The sequence below is a fragment of the Eufriesea mexicana genome, unplaced genomic scaffold (genome assembly GCF_001483705.2).
Source record: "Eufriesea mexicana isolate 0111107269 unplaced genomic scaffold, ASM148370v2 scaffold18737, whole genome shotgun sequence".
NCBI lineage: Eukaryota > Metazoa > Arthropoda > Insecta > Hymenoptera > Apidae > Eufriesea > Eufriesea mexicana.
In genome coordinates, this window is record NW_016926029.1 from 157,001 (window position 1) to 182,971 (window position 25,971).

General features: G+C 33.4%; 5 protein-coding genes across 27 annotated transcripts in view; 3 read left to right on the top strand and 2 right to left on the bottom strand.

Annotated features, from left to right (window-relative positions):
- Positions 1 to 51: 51 nt before the first annotated feature.
- Positions 52 to 2,209, bottom strand: LOC108554358 (mimitin, mitochondrial). Of its 2 annotated transcripts, none has more exons than XM_017909615.1 (2): positions 2,194 to 2,209; positions 52 to 585 (listed from the first exon to the last, which is right to left on the bottom strand). In XM_017909615.1, exon 2 carries the CDS (start codon positions 571 to 573, stop codon positions 142 to 144), a length of 432 nt encoding a protein of 143 aa, XP_017765104.1. In that variant the 5' UTR covers positions 574 to 585; positions 2,194 to 2,209; the 3' UTR covers positions 52 to 141. The 2 variants fall into 2 exon arrangements, with proteins under 2 accessions (XP_017765104.1, XP_017765103.1); XM_017909614.1 differs by lacking the exon at positions 2,194 to 2,209 and adding an exon at positions 804 to 884.
- Positions 2,210 to 3,537: 1,328 nt separating this feature from the next.
- Slik (Sterile20-like kinase) lies at positions 3,538 to 12,914 on the top strand. 2 transcript variants are annotated; one of them, XM_017909602.1, is made up of 11 exons: positions 3,538 to 3,742; positions 3,825 to 3,989; positions 4,079 to 4,277; positions 4,363 to 4,493; positions 4,603 to 4,926; positions 6,098 to 6,182; positions 6,289 to 6,449; positions 6,522 to 7,036; positions 7,144 to 7,673; positions 7,799 to 10,017; positions 10,371 to 10,634. In XM_017909602.1, the coding sequence occupies exons 1-11, from the start codon at positions 3,584 to 3,586 to the stop codon at positions 10,632 to 10,634; spliced, it is 4,752 nt and encodes a 1,583-aa protein (XP_017765091.1). In that variant the 5' UTR covers positions 3,538 to 3,583. The 2 variants fall into 2 exon arrangements, with proteins under 2 accessions (XP_017765091.1, XP_017765092.1); XM_017909603.1 differs by lacking the exon at positions 10,371 to 10,634 and adding an exon at positions 12,177 to 12,914 and having other exon boundaries at positions 3,539 to 3,742.
- A 4,340-nt stretch (positions 12,915 to 17,254) lies between these two features.
- On the top strand, positions 17,255 to 19,667 carry LOC108554333 (flavin-containing monooxygenase FMO GS-OX-like 2). 2 transcript variants are annotated; one of them, XM_017909568.1, is made up of 7 exons: positions 17,255 to 17,400; positions 17,935 to 18,170; positions 18,268 to 18,409; positions 18,483 to 18,616; positions 18,714 to 18,917; positions 19,004 to 19,289; positions 19,368 to 19,667. In XM_017909568.1, exons 2-7 carry the CDS (start codon positions 17,959 to 17,961, stop codon positions 19,665 to 19,667), a joined length of 1,278 nt encoding a protein of 425 aa, XP_017765057.1. In that variant the 5' UTR covers positions 17,255 to 17,400; positions 17,935 to 17,958. The 2 variants fall into 2 exon arrangements, with proteins under 2 accessions (XP_017765057.1, XP_017765058.1); XM_017909569.1 differs by lacking the exon at positions 17,255 to 17,400 and adding an exon at positions 17,413 to 17,456.
- Positions 19,668 to 19,790: 123 nt separating this feature from the next.
- On the bottom strand, positions 19,791 to 21,721 carry LOC108554334 (trypsin-7). 3 transcript variants are annotated; one of them, XM_017909571.1, is made up of 7 exons: positions 21,650 to 21,721; positions 21,118 to 21,544; positions 20,890 to 20,972; positions 20,662 to 20,750; positions 20,327 to 20,585; positions 20,050 to 20,202; positions 19,791 to 19,983 (listed from the first exon to the last, which is right to left on the bottom strand). In XM_017909571.1, exons 2-7 carry the CDS (start codon positions 21,161 to 21,163, stop codon positions 19,831 to 19,833), a joined length of 783 nt encoding a protein of 260 aa, XP_017765060.1. In that variant the 5' UTR covers positions 21,164 to 21,544; positions 21,650 to 21,721; the 3' UTR covers positions 19,791 to 19,830. The 3 variants fall into 3 exon arrangements, with proteins under 3 accessions (XP_017765060.1, XP_017765061.1, XP_017765062.1); XM_017909572.1 differs by lacking the exon at positions 21,650 to 21,721 and adding an exon at positions 21,604 to 21,639; XM_017909573.1 differs by lacking the exon at positions 21,650 to 21,721 and having other exon boundaries at positions 20,890 to 21,025; positions 21,118 to 21,180.
- A 59-nt stretch (positions 21,722 to 21,780) lies between these two features.
- The window catches only part of pHCl-1 (pH-sensitive chloride channel 1), a 48,352-nt gene continuing 44,161 nt past the window's right edge, over positions 21,781 to 25,971 (top strand). For all 18 annotated transcript variants that reach the window (XM_017909549.1, XM_017909551.1, XM_017909552.1 and 15 more), the window contains exons 1-2: positions 21,781 to 22,100; positions 23,426 to 23,526. The gene's annotated coding sequence lies outside the window, so the exon portion shown is untranslated. The remainder of the gene's footprint in view (positions 22,101 to 23,425; positions 23,527 to 25,971) is intronic.

Consider the following 25,971-nt stretch of genomic DNA (forward strand, 5'->3'; position numbering starts at 1 on the left):
CACACAAATTATATATGTCATAATACAAGTATATGTTACAATAAAATTTGTACATATTTACTACATATTTTATTTATTTTTAATATTCTAAACGTAAATGTATAATTAAACTATGTTTTTCCTACTTTGTACTGCCATATTTTATTTTTTATGGTCTTGATCATTATTTTTATATTCATCATAAATTGGAAATGATCTATATCCATCTTTTTCAATATGTAACTTTGACTCTTTTGATTCACTATCTTCAAATGTTGCCTTTATTTGAGCTGCATTCTGTTTTGTCAACATTTTCAATTCATAATTTTTTTGTATTTCTTCAGCTGATGGTGGATACTTTCTACGATGTCTTAACCATGCTTCCCATTCTACAGGTATTTCTTGCGTATGATCATTTTTATTTACAGGTTGAAAATATCGAGATGGATTTCTTCGTGAAGAGTTTTTGTTTTGTATCTCATAATATTTTGTACCATTATAATCTTCACCAATAAATTCATGTTTGTATAGTTTGAATGAAGCGATAAAATTTTTTAAAATCATACGTATTACACCTCGTCCTTCTCTAGACATTTAAACCTTGCACTAGAATAATTAAAGTAAAACAATTTATAAATAATTAAATAAAAATATCAATATTAGTGTTCAAATCAATATTTATTTAAGTAATTGTAAACAAAATTTAAATTTAATTTTTGGTTAAGTAATAACTATTAATTTCTTATACTAAAAGATTTTAATGTTATAAAATTATTTATATGTGAACAATTTTGTATAAAAAGTTAAATATAAATGTAAAATACCTATGATTGTGTACGTTGAAATATATAAGTAAATAATATTAACTGCAATAATGAAAGTAGGTTATAACAGTTGTGACAAATTTATATGCGCATGCATACACACTTAGAGCAAGTATATCAAACAATAGTGTTTTTTATATATTATATTGGTAGTCTTGAATCTGAAAAATTATATTTTGTATTTAAGTTATTTATTTCTAATCCAATAATTATTTAAACATCAAATATTAATTTCTTGACAATTATAATGTTTGAAATTATCAATTTTTTTTTTATTTTATTTCAAATTTTGATATTAGGAATTTTAATATTAATGTATGAGTCACGTTAATAAATTGCTAAAATAACATTCCATTTAAATACTTCAAAAAGTTATGTGTTAATAAAAGAAAGATTTTTGTTTCTTTCGTATGTATTAAATTTTCTTATACACTGAGTTTTTCATACTCTACTAATTTTTATAAATAATTAAGTATTTTTTTTATTAAAAATGACGTATCTGAGAATTATCATTCGTAGGAAAGATTAACCTCGCTACATTGCAAGTAAATTACATTATTATAACATAATAGTTTAGACCAATATTAATTTCACGAAGTTTTGTACTAATGCAAAATATAAGTTTATTTCACAACGACTCTTAATAAGATTACATATTTAGAAGGCTTCCGTAACTGCAATGACACGTCGTAAAATCAACTTCATAATTTAATATAAGGAGTGCTTAATTTCCATATGTGCAGAATGATTCAGTATATGTAATCATTGTAACAATTTAATTATTATAAGGAAATGCCAGGCATTTACACATAAATTTTAGACCATGTAAAGATAAACTTTTATTACTCACTAATAAATCACAAATTTTATATCTATTGTGTAATTGTAGCTTTTGAATGACAATCAACGATTTGTACGTTGACTATCGTTAAGAATATTTTGTAAACTTCGCTGCAGTGTTGTTTTTTAAAAAATGTGTATAAGATAAATTTGTAAGTTAGAGAACCTCTTGCAGAATACAGACACACTTGCCGATTGATTACGTCACTTCCAGGCGTGGTACACTACAATGTGTGATGTGCGTGTGTTACTGAAAATGGCCGTGTACGTGCGGATCCGTCTAGTTTACTGATTTCACGATAGTTTTCACATTCTTTCTAATATTTAGATTTGAACAGTGGATTTCTCAATGATACATGAAATTAGTGAAAACGTGTAACCTGAAGATTTTAGTGGGTTATTGATGATATAGATCGAGACGAAGTGTGCCCATTTCGTGAACGGTGGATCATTAAAAGAGAAGGTGAGCAGAGGATGTGTCTATAAATTTTTTTTCAAAAACCATGCTTTTGAAGAAAAAAATCAAAGAAATTCTTTATTTCATTATCACCTTAATGATGTATTTGTGTTTCTACTTCGTATAATGGTACTTTTTATGATTTATCAAACCTTGGATTAAAAGAAGTACATTGGCTTTACCAGGGTACAAACAGTATAGATGACTTAACGAAAAATTTTGTCACTATATTCGAAATACGTAGTAGCATTGTTCTTTATCAGAGTTCTCATTTTAAATACCTTTACAATTATAGTTTAATTCTACTTTGACAATCTATAACTTCGATAGACTTTAAACATATATAAAACGGAGAAAGTGTATTTACAAAACGATGGCGGATAGATACGGCTGTATAGTACTTGTCAAAATTGTGTCAACCTCGTGATCATCAATTTTGACACTTTGAACAATTTTTTATTCTCAAATTTTGTTTTCTATGAAGATTTTTTAGTTTTTTCATTTTTTTTTTTTTGCGTTTGTAAATCAATCGGTCTCATACTTTCTATTAAAAAAATGAATAAAATCCCTTGAAAGTACATAAATCTTTTATATACAAATAAATAGGTACTCAATGTGTAGCTGAATATAATTTATTAGTGAAATAATAAAGTTCATTAAAGTATAAGAAGTGTAATTTTTATTATACTTATCTTTCTGATATCTAACAGTATTATCGTTAGTATTTTATCTATTTTATCTAATATATTTTATTAAATAATTAATTTTAAATTATTATTATTATTAATATTAACTATTTTGTTCGTAATTATACAAACTACATTTTTAAAATCTATTTATTTAAGTGTATTTTTCCTTCTGAAATATAATGTTATATATTGTTTATACATTTTATATTAATAATTTGTTTGTTTTATTTTTGCATCTATATAAGTCTAATTTAAAAGATAATAAATATTGTCTTACTAATATTGCTTTTAAATGTATTACACTATGTTTCATATTATTGTAATTTTTATTAATTTCTTTTTTATTTCAGCTTCGCATATATTGAAAGTAAAAGTAAAATATTATTAATAATGGGCATCATTTTTTGCATTTATTATTATTTATTCAAACATGTTTGTTAATTAAAGAAAGTCTATTATATGTCATCAAGATGTGGGAGAAATTTAATATAGTTTCCTGGTATGAAACTGGGATATAAACAAAATATATCTTTTAAAACATTTTCTGTTCTAATAGAAAATATGATAAAATAAGGGAAAGTATGCAAAAATATACATAAGACAAAGATGACTTTATGCGTCTCATAACATTTTCATATAGCAATGAATTATTTAAGAACTGCATAAGATTTATATTTAAATGCAGTGTAAGATATATATTTGTTGCTAATGGTAAACATTATTGAGCTTTATGACATAATGTAATATTATTATACCTTTTATACATTCAAATATATTTAATAAGAATTACAAAAATGTCATTCTTATCAAATTTAAAGAAAGCATTCCACTTTGGTGGAAATGATGCAAAAAAGAAGAAATTGTACAATAATATCAAAATGGATTGCAACCCAGAAGAATTCTGGGAAATGATAGGTGAATTAGGAGATGGAGCATTTGGGAAAGTTTATAAGGTAACTGTTCATATAATTTTAAGATTTAATTCTTTTAGTTGTAATTATTTAATTTGATACAAGAAGTATTGAACATTTTTAGGCACAGCATAGGCAAACTCATCAGCTTGCTGCTGCAAAAATGTGTGCATTGGAAGGAGAGGATGACCTCAGTGATTTTATGATTGAAATAGATATTTTATCAGAATGTAAACATCCAAATGTTGTTGAATTACATGAAGCATATTTTATTGAGGGCAAACTATGGGTATGATCTATAGTTATTTAATACTTATGAATTTCATATCTATATAATTTACAATTAATATTGGTATAATTTGATTAATAAATCTTTAGATGTTGATAGAATATTGTGATGGTGGTGCTGTTGATTCCATAATGGTTGAGTTAGCAAAAGCTTTAACAGAACCACAAATAGCATATATATGTCAACATATGGCCAAAGGTCTTGCATTTTTACATAAATCTAAGGTTATCCACAGGGATTTAAAGGCAGGAAATGTTTTATTAACAATGGCAGGGGGAGTGAAATTAGGTAAACCTTATATTTAGATTTTCAAATTCATTATTATATTGTATTTTATGTATAAAGTGAAATTAATAAATTTCCATATTTATAGCTGACTTTGGAGTGTCTGCAAAAAATAAGCATACTTTACAGAAACATGACACATTTATTGGAACACCATATTGGATGGCTCCAGAAGTAGTGTTATGTGAGACATTTAGAGATAATCCTTATGATTTTAAAGTGGGTAACACAGTTCTTAAACTATGAATTTTTTATGCTAGATATCTATATTATGTTTACATTTCATAAGTAATGCTTGTTATATTGATACATATCTTTTTATATTTAGGTGGACATTTGGTCGCTTGGTATTACATTAATAGAATTTGCGCAAATGGAACCGCCAAACCATGAGATGTCCCCGATGCGTGTTCTTCTTAAAATACAAAAGAGCGACCCACCAAAACTTGATCAGCCTGGAAAATGGAGTAAAGATTTTAATGATTTCATTGCAAAAGCTCTGATAAAAGATCCAACATCGAGACCTACAGCTGATGAATTGTTGAAACATCCATTCATAAATCGTAATCTGGATTCAAAACCGATTAGGGATTTGTTATTGGAATATAAAGCTGACGTTGTTGAGGAAGAATTAGTCGATGAGGAAACAGAGGTAGTTTTTGGTTTTTTATCGTACATTATTTTCATGTTTTTTTTTTATTATTGAACAAGATTGAACATCTTTTATTCAAATAATTTTACTCCTTTCATGTGAAAGTATTAAAATGCTTTATGAGAAGCATATTGTTGTGGTAACACTTAGTTATTTTTCAATTTGTAATAATATACAAAGCTTTATAAACAGAATTAACTGTATATACCGTTGTTACACGCTTCCGTTTTGATAGAAGGCCAAAAAGGCGAAAAAACACAGAGAACAGTATCAACGGATTGGTAAGCTGCTTTTGAGCAAACCGTATAAATCAAATTGTACAAATTTATTAGCCGTTTTTAAATAACTAAGAAAATGAAAAATATTCTCTTGTATTCAGGCATATCTGTGATGAAGTATTTTTGTATGTAGTCATGTAAATTCCGATAAATTTTATCTCATTTTCATAAAATATACAATTACACTTTGTTATATTTATGCATGGGGAACATGCATAAAATCTGAAGATTCATGCATGCGGTATGCATTGTTAAAGTATGCTTCTTTCTTATAATTTGCAAAATTAATAAAGTAATAGTATTTTCATTTAAAATATATGAAAATTTGAATTAGTATTATATTTATAGTTTGTTACACGTTATTGTTTGAGAGTATAATTTCAAAGATTCAGCTGAATTTTTTTTTTTTTTTTTTTTTTTTTTATTTTTTAATATGTAATTTGGGTAATTTGGCTGTGCATGCGGCTCTCCTGGGCCTCGCCAGCCCCATCATCCCTGCGTTTGTCAGGTCAGTAGCTTATGCAATAAGTGTTGCCTAATCTGATTTTGATATATTTTTTGTACATATTATTACAGTTCATTGCTATTTTTCTTCTTTTTACAACTGCTATGCATAAGCTATTTTCAATATATGTTATATTAAATTACAATGTTTATTATAATTACATAATATCATATTTGTAAAAATATTTCAGTTATTTATTTTTAACTTTAATCTTTTACTTCATACTCACATAAAATAATAGTTTCCTTATGTTTATGATATTTTTACATTTCGTATATTTTATAATATTTAGAAGTTACATTTTTTCTCAGTTTGAATATTAATTGTGAATTGTAGCATATATAAATTATATAATTATATCTAAGTAAGATAGGAATAAAAATTTTAGGAGCAACGCACGTCGCAGCTTCCTCTGGAACTGGATCAACTCGGAGATGATTCTGCATCTATGCGCAGTGACGCTGATGTTCAGAGTAAGTACAATTCATGGTATATAAATTAAATACAAATGACGATTATTATAAACTGTTTGCATACTTGTATTATTATTATTATTTTTTTTTTCTTTTTTTTTTTTAGTTTCTGAAAAGGAAAATCTTGTTGCATCACCTGTGTCTACGAAAAAAGAAGAAAGCCATAAAAGAGAGATTAACAGAGATGGTGAAAAGGAAGACAGAAATAAGAAATTACGTAAAGCAGAATCAAAAGATAACATACCTATTTCTGTTGAGAAGAAACAGGTATTTTTTTTTCGTTAATAAACGGTTTATATTTTTATATGAATAGCAATAATATTGGAATTTAATTTTTAGGCCCCCAAACCTCCTAGTACAAACGAAACGAATGAACGTAGAGTATCACGAGAAAAAGGTCCTGCACCTCCTCCACCGCTTATGCGCCAAAATAGCAAAATTGAAGATAAGGAAAGCATTTTGAAGATTATCGATAAACAAAATGATGTAGAGTTGTTAAACGAGTGCAAGATTATTGATAAACAGCAGCAACTTAAAAATGAATCAATGCAATCAGGCCAGGAAATGGTAGGCAGGGAACAAACAAATGTAGACATGCTTTGTGAGAAGCCATGCATACCAACTAGTTTAGAAAAAATTATATTAGAAAGCAATGAAAGGGAGAAGAATAAAGTAGATGATACGAATAAAAGTAATATCAGACAAAGATCGGTAGATGATAAAGTAAATTTATCATCGAGAACACAATTAACATTAGAGGAGAAGAGGAAATCGGCACCAGTTAAATTAGAATTAGGCGAAGACTGGACTAAACCAGTATTTAACAAACAATCATCTTTAGAAGAAAAAAGCAGGTGGTTACTTTTAATTATGCTAATTTGTGGTTGAAATATTTATTTCTCTGTATCCGTAATATATACTATAATATAATATTATTTATATAAAGGGCACTTAATTTCAGAATTGAAAAGAAAACACAAATTGACGGTAAGAGACAATCTTCGCTAGAAGAAAATTACAAGAGCTTACAAGAGAAACGAAAATCTGTGGAACAAAAGTTAAATGCGGTTTTAGAGAAACGTTTTTCAATGGATACTGAAATGCGAATGAGTGTTTCTTCTATGGAGGCATTATCACACCGAGAAGTTCTAACTGGAAGCGCATCGGAAAAGAATATTGTTAAAGCTTGCTCTACTGAAGATGTTAAAACTGATTACGGATCTTCTAAAACAGAATCTGTCATTAAAAGTCATAGCGAAGGATCTTCCAGATATGTTTCTTTAGAGAATTTTTCGGACGAATTTGATGGAAAAAGAGAAAAGAAATGGCCAAGTAAAGAATACAATTACGAGAGTACCTCGAATAACGGTGATAGTGTGAATTCCGAGAAGAAAGGTTCTTCGGTGAATGTATCAGTAATCACTTCAACTCCCATTAGAAGTAGAAGTACTTCTAGAAGAGGCAGCGGTGACAATGTAGTCGTTATTACTGGTAAAATTTTTTATATTACGTATATACAAGTTTATTATTTACGATAATATGCTTTTTTTTTATAAGATTAATAAACTGAATTTTTAGTATTTGTTGGATTAAAGATATACGCATTGAATCTGCAGGTAAATCCGACCAAGAAATACGTCCAAACACATCAACCGTCCGGATTACAGCAGATAGTCCAGATTTATCGAATAGTCTTGCGAGCAATGTTAGTCAAGTAACCGTGGTAACGACGCATCCACCGGTTCTTGTTGATGCTGTGTCATTGACAGCGCCTCTTTCTTGCCGCCAAGCTCCAACATCGGAAGTTGTTATTGTTGCAAATGAATTGAACAAAACACAAGTGAATGAAAGTTCAACTGACGATGATGGATTTCCTAGTTTAGATAGTTTAGAGTACACACCACAAGAGCAACCCATAATTCTTACCGACTTTTCTAAAAGAATTGGCAAGAAGTTAGACGAATCCGAGGTTCTCATTGTGAGTCCGATCGTAGATGAATTGCAGGATACTAGTCATGTTTCCGTTGTTACTGTCGGCGATGATAAGGAGCAAGTGAAAGATTCCTCGGTACTTAGTAAACACGAGGCCGTACGAACTTCTTCCTCTCACAGTGATGCTAGTTTAATTGAAAGGTCGAGTACAAAAAGCGATAGCGGGGATGAAATTACTAAAATGTTAATTGCTGGGACGATTGTAGAATCTATAGATGATGTGGAAAGAAGCTCAAAAAAGATGAATGGTCTATTAAAAAACGACAAATCTGGAATAGTTGGCCATATCGATGATAAAGTGTTAAAAACACTTAAACAGAAGGAAGCAAATAAAGGATACAAAGAGAAGAGAGTATCTCCGGATAGTTTTGAAGGTTCTAGGTCTCAAAGTGAATCCGGATCGACGCGATCACATACTCCGAGCAAGAGTATGGATCGTTCCGATGCTGAATCCATTTCTACCACTATAAGTCAGGATAGCAGAGAATCCAGCAAGGAGAATCATGTAAGTCAAGGACAATCCACGGAAGTGGATGAGGAAGTAGTATTGCGACGAAAACCTGATTATAATCGTGACATTCCACGACCAACAAAAACGAAAGAGGATATTCAAATGATGAATTTGAAGAAAAAGACGAGAAAGCGAACTAGAAAATTTGAGATCGATGGTGTCGTAGTTACCACGACAACATCAAAGGTAATTTATGGCGATGATGAAAACGGCAAAGTTTACGATGATCAAATCTTTAGAAAGCAAGAACTAAGGGAATTAAAGATGCTACAGAAAATGGAGCAAAAACAGTTTCAAGATTTATCACAGAAGGCTCAGTTTAACAAGGATCAACAAGAAAAGCGTTTTGAACAGGAGAGACAAGTCTTAGAAAGAATCATTGAAACTGATTTGGAAACGTATGCTCGGCAACAGAGACAGCAGATCGAACGGGCGGAAGCGCAGTTGGAGGCCGAGCTTAGACTCACTTCGAAAAAGATTCGTAGTGAGCAAGAAAGAGAACTGAAACTATTTCGTGAAGGATTGAAGCAGGAATTGAAACTACTTAAACAAGAGGTAGATTTAATGCCGAAAGATAAGAGGAAGAGTGCATTTAAAATACGCAAAGAGAAATTGGAGGCTGAACACGAAGAAAGGGAAAAACACTTTTTAGATAAACTTAATGAAAGTCACGAATTATCGTTAAGAAGATTGTCCGATAGTCATCGTCAAAGAATTGCCCTAATGGAAAGGCAATATTTACAGCAGAAACAACAACGAATGAGAACTCAAGTAGCAGACATTTGGAATCGAGAAGAACGGCATATCCATGAAAAGCAACAACTATTAAAGAAGCAGTTAAAGGATATTTTCTTTTTACAAAGACACCAGATGCTAATACGTCATGAAAAGGAATTGGAACAATTGAAGAGAATGAATCAGCGAAAGGAAGAGGAACTGATTAAACGACAGACAGTGGAACGTAGGAATTTACCAAAAAGAATTCGTAACGAGATGAAGGCACGCGAAATGATGTTTAGAGAATCTATGAGGATTTCTATGTCTTCGGTTATCACACCGGATCCTGATGCTGAGAGGGAAAAATTGAAAAAATTCCAAGAGAATGAGAAAAAGCGATATAGGGCCGAACAACAGAGATTCGAATTAAAGCATTCACGGCAATTGGAAGAGGTAAGAGCACAAAGTGATGCCACTATCAAAGAATTGGAACAATTGCAGAACGAAAAAAGAAAAATGTTGATGGAGCATGAAACATTGAAACTGAAGGAATTAGAAGAAGCGTACAGTAAAGAGCTTCGTGAATGGAAAGCGCAACTTCAGCCACGAAAACAGGTAAATCGATATTATTTTTTCTTCATATTTTGCAATTTATATTTTTCGCGAAAGTTTTCTTTCCTTTCTTTTAATATTTATTTACTTTTTTAATATTTTACATTTTTTCTTCTTTTTTTCTTCTTTTTTCTTTATTTATTTTTTTTCCTTTATTTCTTTTTTTTTTTCGTACTAGTATCTTCTTTTCCATGAATGAGTATGCGTATAGCAAAGTCATAGGTTTCCATTTCCTGTGGCTCACACGATGAGTGACGATCAACGCAGGAAGGGATACGAATCAATCGCGATTTTTAATTAGATTTAAAGACAACAGATGTAGCTATACTGAAATAAGCTTAATGTACTTATTCTAGAAGTTAGAAGCTGAGCTGACGGCTGAAATGGAAGCATTGGAAACTCGTTACCGAGACTATTTGCCCTCAAGTTTTAGTGGTCTCTCTTCTCCCCCTTTAGATTGTTTTCTCTTTAATTCTGAAAATTGGAAGAAATCTCCGCGTTTGTGGATTCCAAGAGTGACACTAAGAGTTGGTGGTTCGGACACCGGTTCCGTAAATGGCATGCTTTCGCGAAGTCAATCCAAACCTGACCTATTACCATCTCCTTCGTCTCGTAGATAGTATTCCGAAAATCCTGTTGTGTCTTCTTTTAAACATTTTTGTTGTTCATCGAGAGAAGTATCGAAATAAATTTGTTTTTGCTTCGCGTTTCTTTTAATGGAGTATTCATTTCAGAAAAGTAATTTCGGTTTTCAATCAACATCTTTACAGTTATTTTCTTACAATCTCCTTTTTATTTCGAAGTTTCTCTTATTGAGTTATGCTTTGTGCATTTAAGGGTAACATGCCCGCTTTACTCATCGTTGCTTCGATTATCTAGTAATATTTATCGTCTCTTTAAATGTATACATCCATTACTACATATGTACGTGCGTACACGCGCGTATATATGTATGTGTGTATATATATACGTATGTTTATATGTATGTATGCATGTATGTATGTATGTATGTATGTATGTATGTATGTATGTATGTATGTATGTATGTATGTATGTATGTATGATGTATGTACGACCTGTGTGCGTGCGTGAGCGCGCACGTGTATATGTATGCATCCTTCACAGTGCATACATTTTATATACCTTTGCGTAACCAAGTTCAAGGAAAATATATGTTGTTTGGGCTTTCATGAAATAACATTCGAATAAACAATAATGTATCGCAGGGAAGTAATTAATTTATAACACGAGTTTGTTGCAACTCTTGGGAAATGTAAAAATCAAGTATATACTCATAAAACGATATGAGCTTGTTATTGTTAGCTATTAGGTAAAGTGTATAGTTTTATAAGCATTTAAATATTAAAAATGTGTTGCTGGCATTACTTAATTTATCGTTAAAATTCCATTATTAAATTACCGTAGTGTTATTGTCCATCGTATTGTTCATATATATGCACGGACTCATAAATAGACATAAAGTACCATAGGGACAATAATATCTGACAATTATTATTGTTTACAGAATATTAATTAGTACGTGTAAGTAATCTTAGCGAAATATATGGTACTTTGTGTAGACCTTATGCATAATTGAGCATTTGTTGTTCGTTGTATTATCGATAATATATATAAGTGTCGTGTTTCGATAGCAGCTTTTCAATCATCGTTAAGTAAAAACATAACAGGGTGAATCGGTGAATAATTGTGGGCTATATGTTGTATACTTATCGGATGTAGTAAAATGTGCGGTAAATGCTTATACATATACATCAGGGGTTCTCATATCAGTGTTTCCAATGTGTATGTTAGATTATGTTATTCCCACTTTCGTTATGTACCTCTTTCATTAAGAATCCAACAGACAACATGTCGGGAAAGAGATTCCACGACTGGATATCAGAACGATCTACTAGGTAATAAACAAGGTCAGTCCAAAAAATGTCTGCTGATGCGAATATAGTGTAAATAAAGCATAAATATAGCAATTAAAAGAGTAGCGATAAAGAATTAGCTCGTTTCATGAAATCCATATATTTCTCTCTATTTCTTTAAGCGATTTAATTTTTTTAAAGTCTTTCGTAGGGAACAGCGTTTATTCGTCGTTAATTAACGCAGTGTACGTTACTCGTTTATTTGAACGTTGATATTTTCCGTTACAGAAATTGGAAGAACAGTTTGCGTTACAGTTGGAAGAACAAGAGGCGATTTATGGACCAAGCGCTGTACCATTGTGCTTACCAGCAGATCTTACCGACTTGACACATCATACGACTGGTTCGACGCGTAGTTCGCTTTCTTCGGTGAGCGAGGGTTAACGTCTAATTAATCTGTCATAGGAACCAAGTGATTCTCTTTCTTCGTAAGAATGACAAATGAATTAAATAATAGCGCTGAAAATGTTGAGAGATAATTTGAAAGTTAAATCACTAGCTCTTTATACGACTATTTGATCGTTTGAGTTTTGAGGCTAGCACCGATAATTAAAACTAAGTTTTATTATAACAAGATCTATGACATAAGACACGATAGGTGATGCAAGGCGCACAAAGTGGCGATTCGGCAATCGCTTATATATGGAATAGAGAATTATTTTCTTCAATTTGGTCGGATTCTAATAACGGTTGATCGATGAAAAATTGTGATTTGTGAGCATTACTTTGCAATCATACGCATGACTATTCGATATTGCCGAATATTGAAATGACATATCAAAATTTTGTTAATTTCTAGCAGCAAAAAGGAAAATAAGAACAGCAGAAAGTCATTGTTTTTCTCCTACGATATATTTTATATGTATTGTCATATACAGATGAAACGAATTTCTTATGATGATCTTGTCGAAAATATACTCTTTGATATAGTCCATGCAATCCACCCGATGATTGTTTCTTCAGAAAATTTCAAACAGCAAACGATTTCTCATAGTTTGTTGTGTACATGATCGTACAATAAATCATTTTCTTTTCTGCATTTCGTATACGCACGAATGTATGTATATTCGAATAGAAGTTGAATCATCGTCAGTTTGAGAACATTTCATTATCCTGTCGAGAATATACATAGCAGATTCTGATGTATTCATAAAATTGTCCAACGATTTTACGCGTACGTAATGCACACGTGGAAAAAGTATATTTTCGATTGTGCGAGTGTGCATATATACCTATATATGCATGTGTATACATAAATGTATACACACATATACACATATATACATTGCACATACACACACTTGTCGTCCTATCGCGTCTGGTGACACAGGCATATGCGAGAATTCCATTTCGGTGTTGAAATAAATATAAACGTAGATCGTAATTTGTGCCCGTGTTTTAAACGGATGCATGTAATTCAGGTACTTCGTTCAAAAATAGAATTGGATTGAAACGGCGTCGTACCTGAATTTACGTGTAGTCGCCTTGTCTTCAATATTAGACTGTTCAACGAGTTGTATCGTTTGTAAAAAAAAGAAAAACAGGAAAAAAAACACAAAAAAAGAAAAAAAAGAGAGAAAAAACGCTAAAACTCCATCGATAGATTGTTTTTTATCAAAATATGGATATATTTTTAGTAAATAAACGTTCAACACTACGAATCAAAGGTTCACGCCAAATATACATACATATATACAATGTACGATTGCTTACTGCGCGTCTATATAGTTTGAGGATATTGTAGAGAATCTGATGCGCGTTGAAGACGAGTATGTGTGGCTACCACTCGTCCTAGATGTAAAGAAGTATATTTGTATAAAATATTCTTTTTCGTTTCTCCTTTATTTTTTTTAATTTTTTTTCCATTTCTTTTAATTGTACAGTACATTAACTTTTGTATTTTTTGTTCATTCACGTTAGTCTATCTAGTAGCGTGCTTATATGATTATCGAATAAGCAACTTTGTATATAGAAAATCAGAATGAATTGTTTGATATATTTTGAATATTCTACTTTATCGTACGAGAATAACGTTTGCGATAAATCTTTGAGAGTAATTCATTTGCCCAGTTTTTTTTTCTGCGTGAGACGTTGGTTATGTCCGTTTCGTCGGAAGATCCTTTTCTGCCGAATGCATGTATATGACATATGGATAAAATGATTTTGCGGCGTTACGGTAAACTTGAGTGAAATTTGACCGTGCTGACATTGATTAATTTTCACTTGAGTTCTTTCTTCGGTATCGGTCGCAGACGATACGTTCGAGGCAAATTAATGCGAGATATGAAAAGCGTAGTAGTCGGTTTAATAAAAAAGGAAAGAGGACGTTTGCCAAAGCATATGTACATACATGTATTCTTGAAATGTTAATATTTTGGGAATATAAAAGAAACGTATGAGGCATGATACGACAAAAATGATCTTAATACTGCCCTTCGTCGAATATGTGTCGAGTACTACAATTGTTGGAAAAAAGAAGAAAAAAAAAAAAAAATCAAGAAAGAAGAAAATACTCGTTAATCGTGCCTATTCGATCTTATTCTGTTTGATATTTTACGTTCATCTATTCATAGCGAAACGATACATCTAGCTCTACTTAAACGAGATCAATTGTAAGAAAATACGAAGTGGATTCGGTTTACTTGTACATGAACGAAGATCGATAGTAGGCGAGATAGAGGGCAGTGATTATAGGAGTTCAAGTGTTTAAATTTTGATGAAATTTTACATAGGTTTAGTGAAACCAGTAATTTTTTACCTATTAAGCACGCGTGAGCATTGTACGTGCGAATAACTGAAAAGGATGAATATACGGAGGGACGAAAGAATGAAACCGTTTTAGCGAGTTAATCGTGTGTTGTATATTTGATTGAAAATATTTATATTACCATGATTAAAACATGGAATAATGTAAAGTGGAAACTTATCGACGAATCGAAGTAATTATGTCGATTTGTACGAAGTCAACGTTCGCATTGTTCTTTCTTTTTATCTCTTGTTTCGCCGAATACATTTTCAATCGTTCTTAATGATTGTACGTACATTGTTTAAGTATACAAAACTATTATAATTATTTTCAATTTGTATTCATTACAAGAATTTCGTTTTCACCAATATGTTTAATATTGAATCGTATACCGGTGTACTTATAATATATGTATGTACATATGTGTATATACATACATAGATACATACATACATACACATCATATATATATATATATATACATACATATATATACATACATATATATACATATACATAAAATCAATAGACTGAGAATAAGTAAAAGAAAGAAGTATTGAGAAATGAGATTATCGTTGATTTGTTATATTGTCGATGGCGTTAAGAAATAATGTTTAGCAAAACAGTCGTTCAAACAGAGGATATTGCTACATTAACATTTTATATTATGTTGTAAACGAAACATGTCAATTGGAAATTTTAAACCAATGTTTATGATATATTTATATTTATTTTGATTTCGATTGAAAATATTTTCATTCCAAAGAATTAACAAGTCGAACACTTATTGTGTAACATAAAGCTGTTTGTATAAGCGGTATACAAAAAAATTTTCGTTTATGATTTCGCAACAAAGCATTTTTTACTTCTACACCTTATTGTACGTGTTTGATCGATTTTGCACCTCGGTGTATTTGTTCATTTTAGATCGACTTCGTGGAAGATCTCTTAAATATGCAAGGCTATCTTTTTTTCTTTCTTTTCAGCTAATTTAAAGAAACTGAATTCGTAATATGAAAATGATTCGAGATGTGACGATAATTTGTAAATATAACGGTGACCATAATAATATTAATAATCAAGGATATTAGATATCTACACACGTATTCCTATAATCAAGCGGGTGTGTTTGAGCATTAAAATTTGATATTAAACATTTGTGATTTTCATAGATCGATTACAAATTATACGATGGTTATTGCGAGAGAGCAAGTCGAACAATCGTGGATATGAGGGAATTATGAAATGAAAGCAAAGAAAAAAGGCGTCACTAACGAATTACGATTGACTTATTTTCACTTATTTATAGTGTCATTTTCTCACACTGCAAGTTTAAGCTGGCGATTTACAATCAACATGATACCATGTTGAAAAAGGTTTCTGAAATGGGAGTGCGTTAGATAGATTCATCTTCAAAATTAAGAGTATATCACAAAATGCAACGAATGACTTGGTTGTTCACGATTAAACATCATCAGCATTACTGTTTGTTTTGCAGATGCGACGTAAGTGGCTATTTTGGCGGTGATAAGTGTTCAGATTCGTGCTGGTTTCTCAATTCGAAAGTAAAATCTGAAACGTTTGAGTAAACTATCATCAGATGTAGAAATTTGCCGAAGAAGTTGAACTAAAAACATATGTTGGAGTCGATTTGAATTTGGGGGTAACATTAAGAAATTTGTTAACGAAGTAACGAATCGGTGTAAAGGAAGATATCGAAAACTTTTAACACGACTATGCAACTCGGCCAATTTCTACGTTCGTGCTATTTACTTACTGATTTCGACTTCCGTACCACGCGCAACAAGCTGCTGGTCATGAACAGCATAATGATACGCGCATTTATTAAATTACTTATTTGTCTCTTCTATGCTAAAAATCATTTTAACAAAACGACAGCGTGAAATTTGTTGAATTTATATCCAACGAAAGTAAAACTAATAATCGATTGTTTTAATGTTGTTCATGCACATTAATATTTACATATTTCATTTGAATGTGAATAAAAGCACTTTGCGACAGATATAGCTATCGTTATATAGCTGAAGTTATTTAAAATAAATTTTATGTATTTTGTGCGATCTAATATATATATGTGTGTGTTGTGTGTGTTCGTGTGTGCGTGCGCGCGTGTGTATATAAAATATATAATGTTTATATATATATAAAATAACACATAACGTATATATATAAGAAATAGTTTGGGCAAATGAATAATGTCAGAGAAAAGGAGAGATAACTTTTTATACGGTAACTCTTTAATTGATGCGACATCGACTGAAAATCATATGCAGAGATATACCGTTGTAATATAGAATCTTTATAATTAATTGCTCAATATTAGGTATAATTAAATTCAATATCAAGTATTAATATAGATTATAAGACTAATGTTATGATTATTTACATGGTAATGTTATAAAAAATACTACAATAAATATTTTACTTCTATTGTTTGAATAGTTTACTCGTAAAGTTGTATCAGGGTATCCATATTTGTAGATCTTGAAAACATTATCAGGAAAGTTGTCAACCAAACCGCGTATAGCAAAATTGCGACGCTAGTAGACAGATAAGGTTGCGGTTTCCAATTTTTTCCGCCTTTTTTTTATTATTTCCTTTGTTTTTGTTAAAATTTCGTCGCATGTTTTTTGCTCAGAATATAAAATAAGCAAGAAGCGAAGGAAAAGAATATTATTGTTGACGGTAAGCGAAATCTTCGTATCAGGAGTGCAGGACGTCATTTAAATTTCTAGTATCGTGTAAGTGGCAAGTGATTATTGAAGATTTAACGAAAGCTATTTCGTGTTTCTGATTACTTACAAAGATAACACTTAAAACTTAGCTAATTATGTATGCTTGAACTTTTTAAGTGTTTTGTTCTTTTATATAAATATACGTAAATATGCGTCTCGAGAGTAATTTTATGATAATACGTTAAAACTGAAATAAATTAAAACGTAATAATTATGAAATTATAAGTATGAAATTTTAGTAATAGTTGTAGGTGTAATATACAGTTCTATGAAAATTGCAAGATACAGTTTGTATCTTATGGCGAACATGTATTATTTCTGTTCTTCATTCTATTCTTTCTGAACTCATTCATGAACACTTTGTTATTACACGAACTGTAATTTATCATGTAGCATAATGTTACTGAGAAATGTCGAAAATCTCATAATCTTCCGTAGAAATGATCGATGGTTTCGATAATTTTGAACGATTTTTGGTACATAGGTTACGTTTGATACGAATCTGTAAATGGCTGAATTGATGGAAAGGAGGAAAGTGTGCGTAATAGGTGCCGGCGCAGCTGGTCTTTGCGCAACGAATCACTTTGCGCGAAGTTCAAATTTCGAATTGAAAGTTTACGAGCAGACAAATGATATAGGTGGTACCTGGATTTACAAAGAAGCAACTGAAGTTGATGAAAATGGCTTGCCCGTACATTCGAGCATGTATCGAGATCTAAGGTTCAATTTTGCATGAATTAATTAATCTCAAATAGACTTGCTTTTCAGTAACGTCAGAGTTTAAACCGAGGTACTGATATTTACATATTTATTGTAGAACTAATTTACCTGCAGCAATTATGAATTTTCCTAACTATCGGAGATTAAATGCCGAAGAACCATGTTGCGTGACCCATCAGGAAGTTCGGACTTACTTACAAAATTATGCGGAGCATTTTGATTTGGTTAAACATATTCAAGTAAGTAGAAACACGTCTCATTTTTATATGCGAAAATTCTTAATGATTTATAACTAACGATATATATTTATAGTTTGGCACAAGGGTGGAATCCGTCCGACTAAAAACCTCAGCTGGTGGCAAAGAGGAATGGAGTGTACGAGTAAAAATAATGAAAACAAAGGAAGAGGAAGAAATTATTTTTGACGCTATTATGATTTGTAATGGGTGCGTTCTTTCTTAATATTACATATCAAGAATTCTACGATAAATGACTCTATGATTGACTTAAATTTCATTATTCTTTTATGTATATATAATTTAGACATTACTTCGATCCTTATATGCCAACGATACCTGGAATCGAAAATTTTCCAGGTACGATAATACATAGTCATTCATATAGAAAAGCAGAAGATTTTGCCGGTAAGAGCGTTTTAATTTTGGGAGCAGCTGCTTCTGGTGTCGATATCGCTGTTGATCTGGCTAACCATGTAACTCGAGTATATTTAAGCCATAATAACGAAAGGTATCTTTCTTGACATTAGAACAACGACGGTATATATTTGTAATTTTATATTGGTAGAGTGAATATCATGTTTTTGATGTACTTAGGTTAAATAATTCCTTGGGGCCGAACATAATTGAGGTATTAGGAGTAGAGAAAATAGAGACAGAAAAAATTTTTTTAAAGGACCATAGTTTCGTTACAGTGGACGTATTTATGTTTTGTACCGGGTATTGGTACAGTTTTCCGTTTTTGGACGAGAGCTGTGGCATACGTGTGGATGATAATTTTATAACTCCTCTGTATAAACATTTAATTAATATTGTTCATCCTACGATGTGTATCATTGGAGTGCCTACTGTTGTTGTTCCATTTCCCATGTTTCATATACAAGTAACAATTGACATATTAAATTATTATATTACGTTATATCAAATATTTATATTAAACTTAATAGTATACATGTTTCAGGTACAATATTTTCTTGCGTTATTAGAGAAAAGAGCAAGTTTACCGTCAACGTCAGTCATGTTGGAAGACTCGACGTTGAAGACGTTAAAGAAAAGGCATGCGCATAAACTAATGAATAAACAATGGGAATACAACGATTCCTTAGCAGATGCTGGTGGTTTCGATCGTTTACCGAAATTTTATAAACTCGGTTACGAAATATGGTCATCGCAAAGGAAAGCTAGTCCTTTGAATTATAAACAGGCCAAGTTCGTGATATCTAAAGATGAAAGAAGCATTCAGTTATTTTTACCGAATTAGAGCACATGAAAGTATGAAAAATAATGATAGACTTTGGTAAGTGTTTATAACATTTAATTTAACGTTATTGATCTATTACAAAGTAGACCTTTATCGCAATGATGAATGATTTTCATTGTTCGCTTGAAAGTGTAAGACAGATTAATTAAAATTATTGAGCAATTTATAGAGTTGACATAGTTTTATTTTTAATCCATTCTACTAGATCGATAACGTCGGTGTAAACGCCAGGCGAGTTTGGTTGACCGCAATCATAACCCCACGAAGTTATACCGATTACGGTAACGTTGTTAACTAGTGGACCACCGGAATCACCCTATACGATAAAATTAACGATAATCAGAATACATTGTTTTGATTATTAACATAAAGTATAGCTTACTTTGCATGCATCTTTTCCTCCTTGCGAAAACCCGTAACAAACTTGGTGCTCTGTTATTTCATATCTATCCTCGTAGTCTTGCTTGCACGTCTCTTTCTTCACTTTTGGCACAATAACGTATTGTAGATTCTCCGATAATATCGGATCGGAGTCCTAAAAGTTTGTCTTTTCGTGATAGTTGTACGATCGTTTACAGCTTCGAATAAAAGGTAAATTTATATATGTGTGTGCGCGCGCGCGGGTGTGTGTGTGTGTGTGTGTAAATAAATGAACTTACGATGAAGTAGCCCCAACCGGCAACTAAACCCCAGTTTGTGTTAACATATGCAGTGCTTTCAGGCAACTTAATTGGTTGTGTCTTATCGTTAAAATCGAACGGTGGATGCACCTTAAACACTGCGATATCGTAATCATTGTTTTCGTCATTGTACTTTTCATGGTAAGAAAACGTCGTTACATTGTGGATAGTTCCACCAGCATCGTGTCTGTTGGATCCACTACGGACGCTTATCAAAACCGAGGGATTATCGACAAATCTATGACCGTTGAATTAGTATTAAATATTTCGAAAACAAATCGGGACTCGGTTTCACGAAGTAAAACCCTACTTACGGAATAACGCAATGTGCAGCGGTTAATCCCCATTCGTTATTTATGACAGCAGCACCACACGCGTGATTATCGTTTACCATGTACGACAACTATCGTGAATAATCGTTTCATTATTTATCATTTTAATTTCATTTCGTCAGCGGTTCATGAACGTTCTAATGAATATTAGGAAAATTGGAAGAAAAAAGAAAATAAAAAAGCGGTTAAGAAATTGGCGTAATTACTTGCCATATACGGCACATTCTTGATATCGATAAATGCTCCATCGACGATTCGATCTACCGATGGCAGTTCCAGTCCACTCGTTCTCACTAAGGATATTCGAAAGCGCCGTCAAATGATTGTCTCTTGAGTTTCATTTACACTGTATTTCAATCGTAATGCAAAGCTAGTCTGACAATTTGTTCGACACGTGGAAAAAGAACTACGTATTTCTTAAGGTAATAAAATACTTACATCCGAGAGTCAAAAGTGAAATTTTGCAGAAAAGAAATTTATCCATACCGGGCACAGAGAATCCGTAAACTTTTCTGCCTTATACAGCGTCGAGTGAATTTTACACGGCAATTGCGCAATTTATCCTTGTAACTTATCGAAAGATGGAATGGTTCTAACATAATTATGCAAGAATTTGTTGTAGCGAGTATAAAATTACTGTTTACTAGCGGCGGTCAGTATCGTTATCGTGAGATTACATGTATATACATGCGCGAATGTTCGTGTTTTGTCGTTGTCGTCGGGAAAAGGCTTAGACCCGACGTAATGTTTATACGTGAAACGAATCCATTGTTTCGGTAAACTTGTTTCGTTAAAGGATCGAACAGCTATCAGAAGGTGCTAAGGTGATTGATCAATTAAGGCGGGCTGGCCATTAGGAGATGAGCTGTAAGCAAAAATTAATTAGAAAGGAAGATAGAAGTCGACGCGAAGTAGCATAATAACCTCGAGAAACGAAGAAACGGGATATAGACAAAGTCGTAAAACGTACCGGAAAGCTATAGAAAGCACAATTCGAGCCAATCGTTTTGCAAAACAATAGTTGGCAGCAGAGAATGTCGAATGATTCGCAGTTTCGTTGGTTCGTTAGTTCGATGGTTCGGCGGTGCCGGCCGTGGCGGTCTGGTGTTTAGTGAGCTTGCTGGTCGAGGGGTGGCGGTGCGGTAGTGTCGCGCCGAAACAACCCTCAGTCTGAAATTTAACGCGGTCGGGTGTGTGTCTTTATTGACGTCTTTCTGCGCGATTACTTGCCGCATACGTCCATCTACGTTCCTTTTCATTGTGCTTCAGTCTGAATCTGATCTCGGATGTTCCCATCGAATAACACTGTGCGGTTCTTCCTCTATTCGACGTTAGATTGAAGATCAGATTAATTCTCCGAACTGTTGACGAATCAACGAGCGAGAATCTAAACGATCGCGTTACCAGAGAGCATCGTTTCGGTGAGTCTTTTGATCATGTGCCAGATTTGGATTCGCGAGTGACATAATGGGAGTATTTGAGGAATTTCTGCTCACAAACGGGTATTTACGAACGATCGCTGGATCAACTATCGTTACGAGATCGTGCGTGACATATTCTTACGCGAGTGAACTTTCGCTCTTCTTTCACTTGAACGATTCACATTTCCTTTGTTACTGAATTGCGTATAGGGCGTATGGTTTCTAACGTAGAGTCAAGCATTGTGTCTTTGACATTGCGAAATAACCTACAATTCGTTTTCGATTTAACCTACGCCATGTAAACACGAGAGATCTGTGAATGTGGATATTTAGCAAAATAGAGAGCGAGGGCAACATTTGGGAGACCTCTTTCACCGTGTTTTCGTTACTGGCTTCGTTACTTCGTTACTGTTCATTGATAATATTGATATTTCATCGTTCATAGAGTTCGTAGAATGAGCACAAATCGGATAGATCGAGTGTAATAATACTACTCATAGAGAACGACGACAGAAAAGGCGATATATAGTCAATTCCTTTAATCTCCTTTAGTCGATGCCATTCTTGATTAATTCGATCGGATTCACTTGTCACGGGAAGAATCTTTCGATTTAATTCGCTTCGTTTCCTCGGTTCGCCATTGATCGGCCATATTGGATCGATACTTATCGAATTATTTATCGAATATCGAGTAAATATTTCAACTCGCAGTATTTAATACTAGTATTTAGATATTTATTCGCCATGTAGATTCAAATCTATCGTAAAATTTCCATTGTAATGAAGCGTTGTGACAATCTTTTCGTTGTAATGTGAAGCGACTACATACACACACACGCTATATATATATGTATCTATATGTATATACAACATATATCACACATATTCCGATAATGATACAGTGCCAAAAATAACATTTGCGTTTCGTTTCTAGGCGAATTGTAAAAGATGGTGGTTTTCTTTTTGTGAAAAACTATTATATTACGATTAAATTAAAATAATGGGAAAGCTTACACGATCGCGATACGGTGTGAACACGTAGCATCACAGCTACGGGACTTTTACGACGCCCTTTCTTCTATTAACATTGCAACCCGTTTTAATTTTCGACGAAATGAATTCGTGACTGCAACCAATCGCGTTTCTCGGTATCGGGTCGTAAACAACGCGATCGAGATATACTTTATCGATTTGTCGTTTGAACCAGTTGGAACGTTCGAAATATTCATATCGCGCGTCCTGAAGGATCATTCGATACTCTGCATGCGTAAAAGTATCCGATAGACTAATATCGTCGTATTACCGTCGAATTTTTCCACTTTTAGGCAACATCACGCGAGTCTCGGGGAAGGAAACGGTGAATGAAAACGTAACGGCGGTATGCGGTAGAATAGGACCTAATAAGCTGCGGAAAAGGGCGAACAGTGTAAGTAGATGTACGCCGAAGGTCGACGGACACGCTTTATATTTGCAGTTTTATAAAACATGCGATCGAGTCGCGCTCGAGGACACTCGAGGACGTTCGAGGATACCCGAGGACGCTCGTGCCACGCAGGCCTCGGTTCCTTCGGTATTAAGCACGTATGCGGTTAATTACGTTTTCAAAGATGAAGCTTTCGAGTGAGTCGTCGATGTTCCCGCCTGCATGCATATTCATTTATGCATATACAGCCGTGTCGATTTTATCGGTGTCTTGTGTGTGTTATAACTTTATGAACAGGTCGCGTTTACATCGCGTCGATGATACACGAAAATTTCTGCCCTTCGTTTCGCCACACGATACGCATCGTCTTCGCGCAAGTTTTTAGCATGAAAATACAGGTATTCTCGATAATAATTCCTCTACTATGTGGTTTACATAAAATCGAGGTAACGACTATTTTTGGTATCGATTTGTGTTATCGAACAGCCGAAGAATAAGTAACGTAAATCGTTAATAGGATATAATTTTTTTTATTTCTGTGTGTATTATTCGAGGTGGCATAGGTCCGAACAATCGTCAAATTTACAAAGAAGATCGTTGTAACGTAGTTTAAATTTCGATTTACAACGTGTCCGCGAATGAAATATTAACGCGACATGAAAATTGACTGCTTTTTTAAAATATTTAAACAATAATTCGTGACAAATGCATATTATTTTGTACTGCCAGTCTTTGGATATCGTAATCCAATTTTTTACAGTGACTTTTTGTTTCTACATAAATATTCGATCGAGATATGGAGTATACAAGTGAAAATTATAAAGGCGTTGGAGTATTAATGCGAATAACTGTAGTTGGAGAGGAAAGGCGGGGTACGCAAACGGTTAATAGGAATGTTTCTAGCTAGCTGGTCCGATTGGGGTTGGTACGCGCTCCTAGCGCCGAGGTCAAAAGTTCACGCGCTCTCCCAGTGACTACGTTTTACCCGCTATTCCCTTCTTCTTTCTTTCGACTCTGCTGCAAGCAAAATCAGGGATACTCGCGATGGTGTTCGACGAAAACCTATTTTTCCGTCGAACAGGTATCTTTCCGCGAATCTCTCTTCTCCCCTTTTCCCTTCTCTTTCGTCTTTCCTATATTTTCCTTCATTTTTCACTCTTCTCTTTTTTTTCTTTTTTGTCATTAATGGCACACTTTCACATCAACTTTATAAATACGAAGTCGGTCGACCTATAAATACTGAAAGGCTTCTATAAATATCGATTAAAAGTGTGTCCGTGCTAAATTATCATGCTTAATGGTTAATCGGATGATTGAATTTTCCCGTAGAAGAAACGTACGGGGTTGTTGAAAATCTTTAATCGTCGGTAGTAGTGATTTTCATTTCGGGCGGCCGCGCGTTTCCTTTCCAAAATGATGAGATTTCGCGACATATTGGAGTACGTATGTATTTTCATGTGTTTATATTTCTATCGCTATTAGTGAATACAAAGGGTGTGGTAATCGAGGAGAGAACGTCTGTACGCGAGATATACATGCGTGTCCTTGGCGGCTAAGGGGTCGTCGCAGGAAGGATTCGATGTTCAAGGTAAACGGTATCGTTTCCTCGCAGGGTAATCGCGACTGACCTCGATCGTATCGTCCTCGTTTGCCAGGTTCGATCGTTAATTCCGCGTTGGCCAAGCAAACGTTCTAAAAATAATTTATCGACTGGTCCTTGTTCGTGCGTTTGGCTGTTTGCGTTCTTGTCTCCTTTCTCTCGTTCGTCGAACTTTGCACGATCAATCATTGGGGGATCGCCACGATAACTGGCAGGTTGACGGATAGTAAAATACGGCGCACGTATCATGGGATACGTAAAAGTCAGGACAGTTGAGATTTCAAACAACGGCGAGTAGGAAATTAGAATTTCAAGTCGGCAATCGGCGGCTATCGGAGATCTGCTCGATTCTCTATCCGATCGATGGCCTTTTATCGAAAAGATGCAGGATTTTGGAAGTTTCGTTCTCGCTGGCCACGTTCCAAGATGTTTCATCGACATGCATTCGAAGCGACAGCGAACGATGCACTTGGATCTTGTAGCGTGCCGGACCAAAGTCACAGATGCGTCGCCTTGGCGAACCAGTGCCATAAACCCGAATCGTGTCTTGGATGCGTTTAACCCACATACAAGTGGAACTCATCTCTGTGTCAACGAAACTTACACTTGGCTTTGCGATCGATCTTTGTCCTCCGCTGATTGTTCGCGCATCGAGATAACGCTTGCCGCACGTATCGCATGCACAGGGTGTGCGAATTAAAGGTGACAGTTACTTCTTTGGCAAACAGAACGAAAGGTGATTTTGGCAGAGTTTGTCCGTTTAACGTGATAGGTGTAAATCAACCCCTGATCGCGTGATCTCGGCGCACTGCGCTGTCAAACCTTGCCGTTTTGTCCATTGACGACGA

What these genes read in the sequence shown, in the direction of transcription:
- LOC108554358 (XM_017909615.1), bottom strand. Translation starts at nt 573, where the DNA reads ATGTCTAGAGAAGGACGAGGTGTAATACGTATGATTTTAAAAAATTTT.
- Slik (XM_017909602.1), top strand. Translation starts at nt 3,584, where the DNA reads ATGTCATTCTTATCAAATTTAAAGAAAGCATTCCACTTTGGTGGAAAT. An exon ending in CAATGTAGTCGTTATTACTG is followed by an intron (nt 7,674 to 7,798) that starts GTAAAATTTTTT and finishes TTGAATCTGCAG; the next exon opens with GTAAATCCGACCAAGAAATA. An exon ending in AACTTCAGCCACGAAAACAG is followed by an intron (nt 10,018 to 10,370) that starts GTAAATCGATAT and finishes TACTTATTCTAG; the next exon opens with AAGTTAGAAGCTGAGCTGAC.
- LOC108554333 (XM_017909568.1), top strand. Translation starts at nt 17,959, where the DNA reads ATGGCTGAATTGATGGAAAGGAGGAAAGTGTGCGTAATAGGTGCCGGC. An exon ending in AGCATGTATCGAGATCTAAG is followed by an intron (nt 18,171 to 18,267) that starts GTTCAATTTTGC and finishes TATTTATTGTAG; the next exon opens with AACTAATTTACCTGCAGCAA. An exon ending in TTCCCATGTTTCATATACAA is followed by an intron (nt 19,290 to 19,367) that starts GTAACAATTGAC and finishes TACATGTTTCAG; the next exon opens with GTACAATATTTTCTTGCGTT.
- LOC108554334 (XM_017909571.1), bottom strand. Translation starts at nt 21,163, where the DNA reads ATGGATAAATTTCTTTTCTGCAAAATTTCACTTTTGACTCTCGGAT. An exon ending in CCGGTTGGGGCTACTTCATC is followed by an intron (nt 20,203 to 20,326) that starts GTAAGTTCATTT and finishes ACAAACTTTTAG; the next exon opens with GACTCCGATCCGATATTATC. An exon ending in GAGGAAAAGATGCATGCAAA is followed by an intron (nt 19,984 to 20,049) that starts GTAAGCTATACT and finishes TTTATCGTATAG; the next exon opens with GGTGATTCCGGTGGTCCACT.